This window comes from Coloeus monedula (assembly GCF_965178545.1).
Source record: "Coloeus monedula genome assembly, chromosome: 18".
NCBI lineage: Eukaryota > Metazoa > Chordata > Aves > Passeriformes > Corvidae > Coloeus > Coloeus monedula.
Window position 1 is genome coordinate 7,341,014 of NC_138798.1, and position 6,000 is coordinate 7,347,013.

Below are 6,000 nucleotides of genomic sequence, written 5' to 3' on the forward strand. Positions count from 1 at the left end.
ACAAAAAAGTCCCTGAAGCATCAGCTGCAGGCAGCTGATTGCTTGTAACTATGCACAAATTAAAGTTTCTACCAGAGAGAGGAGCTGAGGAAAAATACTGCTTTTGTGCTGGAGCCCTTGCCTGGGGTGGGTGGAGAAGAGAAGCTGGGCATTTTCAGTAGTCTCTGAGTTATTGAGGTGTATAAAGCTTCCTCCAACAACAGCCTTAAAAGAGCTGGTGGATCTTACACCCAGTGTTGGAATTATCTATGTCCACTCACTAGTTGCTCCCCTTCACCATTAAAAAGTCTTGAAAGGACAGTTCTGGTTGTGACTAATATTGTGAAAAATGTCTGTATAATTATTTGGTTTGAATTATTTTTAACTCTTCCTCCCCCTGCCGTTATTCTAGCTCACAACAACATTTTTACTCACAAAGATGGCCCAAACCTGCAGAATTTCAATAACCCCCATGAACCATGGAATAGACTCCACCGGACCCCGCCGTCCTTCCCAACACCTCCACAGTGGCCCAAGCCCACGGACTCAGAGCGAAGCTCCTCAGTGACAAACCATGACAGGGACAGAGAGCGGGAGCGGGAGCCCGAGAAGAGGGATCTTTCTCTGAGCAAAGATGACAGAGACAAAGAGAGGTGAGCACTGTGGGCTTCTGACCACTTCCTCCTGGGACTATTCTTCCTCTCTGTTTTTTCTGTTTTCCCGAAAATGTTGCTTGTCCTTAAAGCAGCTGAGAGGCCTTTCCCTCAGATAAGTACAAGTACTAGCAATACCAAAAAAATTCCTCTTCACCTTTTAGGATTTGTCTTCTGTGGAAATATGGTAAACTAGTCCCTGCTAGTAGGTTAACAAAAAGCACCAGGCTGAGGAATTGGGTGTGTTGCTGTGGTTTCCGTGTATACTCGGCTGTTTTCAATGCAGCTGCTTTAGGATTGCTGTGTATCCTTAAATGGTGATGGTAGCATTGTGATGGGTCCTTTGGAAACAGTCATAGTTCTCATTAATGTACAGATATGCTGATGAATTCAAATTCTAGCTGGACATTAACGAGATAAAAATGCAAATGCCTGTATCTGGAGCAGTGTGCATGAATCCATTAGCAAAACTGATTTTAAAAAATTGCACTGTGGGCAAACGCTTATTAACGATGACAGGCCTGTATCACCTGGGCTATAGTTACTTCATTAGCTCCCAGTTACATGATTTTGAAGCTGTGAAGCCCTTTATATTTCAGAGCCCAGTCGTCTCCAACAGGCTACTTCTTTGTAGGCAGTAACAGCCTGCACATCTTAGATGTGTGTGCTTGACTAGTGATAGGGGTTCATAGTTTGCCTGGAGAGCTTTTAATGAGATCTTCAGGCAATACCTGTGAACAAGATTGTATGGCAGCAATAGGCTGAGAATCATCTTACTTTAAATGTTAAATTGTCTGACATCCTTGCACACAGATACTGTTCAGGTAGCAAGCTCCCTTCTAGTGAATTCTAGTGGAATTCATTTGCAGACCAAGGTTACTTTACTCCCAAGAGTGTTCACACAGGGGTTAACAGCTCTATTACATTTCTATTAATTTAGCCTAAGCTGTCCCCAGCATCCCTATTTGGACATGGTTTTAATAAACCACATCCTTGACCAGCAATCATGACTACCACAGAGGAAGAAAGCTGGGTTAGCAAATGCAACCATAAGGGATAAATACTTACACAACTCCCCAAAACACTTCCAGCTTTCAGTGCTCAGGTCTTAGAGCTCTCAAAAGCAAACACAGCATAAAACTTAGGCATCAGTGAACCTCTCAGCTGCATAATGCAGTTCTCTCAATCACACCATGATATTTTGCATTTAAAGTGTCTCTCATTCAGAGCAAAGTGCTTTTAGAAGGTGAGCACTATTTATTCCCCTGTTAAAAAGGTGGGATTAACTGTGACTAATTGGCTTGCTCAGAGGCAGAGGTGCAGTTGGAAATAAAAACCTTTGTGCCTCTCTTTCTAAACCATGGATGTTGTCATCAAACCCCTTGTTTGTCACAGCAGGTCCTCTTGAAACACAGCTCAGTTGCTCAGTCTCGTGGCCAATTCAAGCATGTTTCTCCTGAAGTACCTGGTGTACCTGCAAGAACTGCCAACAACAAAAACTCCTGCAGCTCCATAGGAAAATCAGCCTCACCTTATGGCTGCTTCCAGTCAACAAGGCTGATTTGGGAATGACCTGCATATATTTCTGTAGGCTTCTGTTTTGTGTGCCTGGATCCATATTTTTGGAAAGGAACCTGAGTTTTATAGCTGAGAAAGAAGGTCGTTGTCTAGCAGCAAGATGTACACATGAACACACAATAAGCTTTTTTTTAAGAAAAATAAGTTGTCTAGAATTCTTCTTTCCCTACATTTCTCAGTGAAATGGTCTTAGGGTGAATATAATCTTCCAGCCACATCCCCAATTTAGTCCCACATTTGTGAACATTTAACTTTTTTTGTCTTTGAAGTATGTAAAGGCAGCTACTGCATGTCCCTTAGCATAGCATCACAGCTGCAGCTGATGTTTGCAGAGCTTTCCAAATCCTGAGCAATCTCAAAGTGTACAACTGGACACAGCACTGTGCACGCCCAACATCACGAGTGTATTTGTTCACACATAACCAAGGATGTACCTTCTGTGTTTTTACAGAGACCTCCTGGATAAAAACAGACATTCGAACAGATCCTCACCGGCATCAGCCCCAGTGACGCACCAGATAAGCAATCTCATCCGCAGCAACAGCCAGAGCTCCAGCGATCCCATCAGGCAGGTCAGCCTCGGGGAGAGGGAGAGGTCCAAGGAGCCTGAGCGAGAGCACCCTGACCGGCTGAGAGAGCCACCCATAGCTGAACACAAGATCAAAGAGAGCCGTTCTCCAGTGAAGGAAACTCCAAGCCATGATAAGAGACCCTCTGAGGACAACACAAAGCCAGTAATCCAGTCTGTATCCCCATACAGCAAACCTGCACTAAGTGAGAGCCTGAAGCTTACCAATCTAATGAGCAAGGACATGGAGAGAAAGACAGAACTTCCCAGCGACCTCCAGAAGATTAAGAATGACATCAAAGTCAAGGAGGAGAGGAAGGAAGACAGTGATGTGCTGGTGGTTGGGTCTGAGCCTTCCCAGCACTCCCGGTCAGTGGAGCATCCCCCACCACCCACTCTCCATGGATTATCATTGCCTCACTCGATGGCTGCCTCCATGCCCATCTCCATGGGCAGCGTGCACCAGATGAACAACATGAATGTCCTGGACCGCAGCAGGATGATGACCCCGCTCATAGGCATGAACCCTTTGTCAGGAAGAGAGAGGCTGCCGCATCCCGGATTTTCTTGGGACCCGATGAGGGACCCGTTGCGAGATGCCTACCGGAGCTTAGACCTGCACCGTCGAATGGACTTCCAGCTCCGGACGGATCCTATCCATAGGTTTCCTACCACCTCTGGCTTTTATGACCATGAGCGTTCCTACAGAGACAGGGAACCGCACGACTACAACCACGAGAACCTTCTGGAAGCCCGCCGAGAGCAGGAGCGGTTGCGGCAAGTGGAGGAGCGCGAGCGCTTGCACTTACGGGAAGAACTTGAGCGTGCCAGAATGCACCACTTGCACTCGTCCCCCATCGAAAGCCACCTGGCACATGTGCCATCCTTCATGCCTCATTTGAGCGGGATGCATTACCCCAGACTGAGTCCATCCACTGCCATGCACAACGGGATTTTGAACAGGAACCCGCCGACCGCAGCGCTGAGCGCGCCGCCGCCTCTCGTACCAGCCAGCAGCACCAGACCTGCCTCCCCTCGCAGGACTACTCCACTCACAAACTCAGAGTCCAGGGACTATTCCCCCTCTAGGAACCCCAAAGAAGTAGAGGCACGATAGTCCCCAACATTGAATTTTAAACTCACCTGTACATAAAACAAGCAAGCAAACAAACAAACAAAAAAAAAAAAACACAAACAGGAAAAAAAAAACCAACAAAAAAAAGAAAACAACAAACCTTTTACAAAATGCACTGCTGTAAACTTTTTTTTTAATGTAAAATTTGTAGAAGTTAAGCACATTTCCATAAATAACGGGGTTGGGGACTTTCCAACAAGAAGGTTGCTGAGAATGGGAATTTAATATATAGGTATTGATTTTTGGTTTTGTTTTTTGTTTCTGTGCTAAAAAAAATGAGTTAAGAATATCAAGTTTGTACATTTTTTCCCAAATGTGAGAAACATTTTTAATGGATTTGTATTTTTTTTAATTTTGTGCTCTTTATTCACTTAAAAAAAAGAAGAAATTTTGCTTTTGTTTTTAGTTAAATTTGCATTTTAAAGGCCTCAGATCCTTAAGAAAAAAATACCCAGGGTTTCTTAAAAGTATTATTTATGGAAATACTGTAGTTTTACAGTCCACTGTGAGGTTCCCTTCTGAGGCCAATTGATCACTTACCTTGGTACTTTGGAACCGAAGTTACAGATATATATTAAAATATTAATAATAATAATAATGTACAAAACTGTTTGTTTTTTGCCTTATTATATTATGCAGAAATTTAAGAGGAATTTTTTTTGACTTCTTGTTTTAAACAAAAAAAAAAAAAGAAAACAAACTGTAAATATTCTGTTAATATAAATGTACACCAATATTAAATTCTTAACATAGGTAGACTTTATAAAAATGGTTTCTAGAACCACTCTGGTTATTTGTTAACATGGTTACAACTCATACTCTTGTCACAGTCAGAAGTTCACACTCAGAAAGCTCAGTACGGCATATATACTTCAACTATGCAAGAACTTGGAGGCAGGTCTTAGTGGATGTTGGGGGGAGGAAGGTTTTAAAAAAAAAATTAAAAAAAAAAAAAAAAAACAACCCAAAAACAACCAACTCGCAACTCTGGAGACATAATGGCAATGGCATGTGAACAGGAAGAAGGATGCTTGTGTTTAACAAAAAAAAAAAAAAAGAGAGACTGAATTTTTTTGTACAAACACAAGGGACAGTTCGTCAAGGAAAGAGAAAGACACACGCTCCTGGAAGGGAATTTTGGTTTCCTACTTTTCAAGCTGGCAAAAGCAGATGGAACTGGCACAGTACCATGCGGCAGACCCTTTCCTTATTTTTTTCCTTTTTTTTTTCTCTTTTTTTGTGTTGTGGGCAGGATCGCTGGCAAGCAAGGACAATTTTCCGTGGACCCCTTGTGCTAATTGTGCAGTGTTCTTATTGGAATCTGTATACAAGACAAAGTAGAATTTTAGGAGTGCAAAAAAAAAGTCTAATGGTTGATTAAAAAAAAAAAAAGAAATTCTGATATATTATCTATAGTACATGAAGACCATAAGCAAATGTTTGTTTCAGTGTGGTTCTGCCTTGAACTGCTTTTTGGCATGATTTATTTTTTATTTCCGATTTTACTTTTCATCCATATGTAAATTTTGCCATGTTTTACTTGCTGTACCATCCCCCCTTCCCTTATTTTATTTTTCAGTGTCCATGTTTTATATATCCTGGGCTTTTTCTCTCTAGTTAATTCAGCCATCCGCTACTATTTTCTTGGCTCTGTAACTCTTGTTTCCCCCCCTCCCCGTCCTCCCCCCTGCACCCCCTGTAATTTTAAACATTCAGTTTCCTTGTAGATCAATGAAGATAAATACAACATTGATTTTGGATGAAAAAGGCAGTTGAGTGTTTGTGTGTCGTAGCCAGCGCTGTTGACTTGAGGCTAATGGTTTATTGACGGCTGGGAGGAGGCAGCTGGCGGAAGGGGCTGGTGCTGGGACAGGGATTTGCTTCTGCCTGTGAATCCTTCCCAGCAGAAGGAGCACGGTCCGTGACACGCTCCGGAGGCCGTGGCTGCTGTCGGGATTTGGGGTTTGGGGAGGAGAGCGGAGCGGTGCCGCCCGCCCTGCAGCATCTCCACCCCACGGCCCGGGGGCACCTGGGGCTCTGCGCCTCGGGGGCTGGTCCAGCATCTCCTGCTGGGGGAAAGAAGGACA

The 6,000-nt window shown here is 43.5% G+C and overlaps 1 protein-coding gene across 14 annotated transcripts in view; it reads left to right on the forward strand.

The window, feature by feature from the left end:
• FBRSL1 (fibrosin like 1) overlaps positions 1 to 5,666 on the forward strand; it is a 508,752-nt gene extending 503,086 nt beyond the window's left edge. For all 14 annotated transcript variants that reach the window (XM_082293570.1, XM_082293580.1, XM_082293573.1 and 11 more), the window contains 2 exons: positions 392 to 632; positions 2,662 to 5,666. In XM_082293570.1, the coding sequence (XP_082149696.1) occupies positions 392 to 632; positions 2,662 to 3,895 (1,475 nt within the window). In that variant the 3' untranslated portion in view covers positions 3,896 to 5,666. The remainder of the gene's footprint in view (positions 1 to 391; positions 633 to 2,661) is intronic.
• The last annotated feature ends 334 nt before the right edge of the window (positions 5,667 to 6,000 follow it).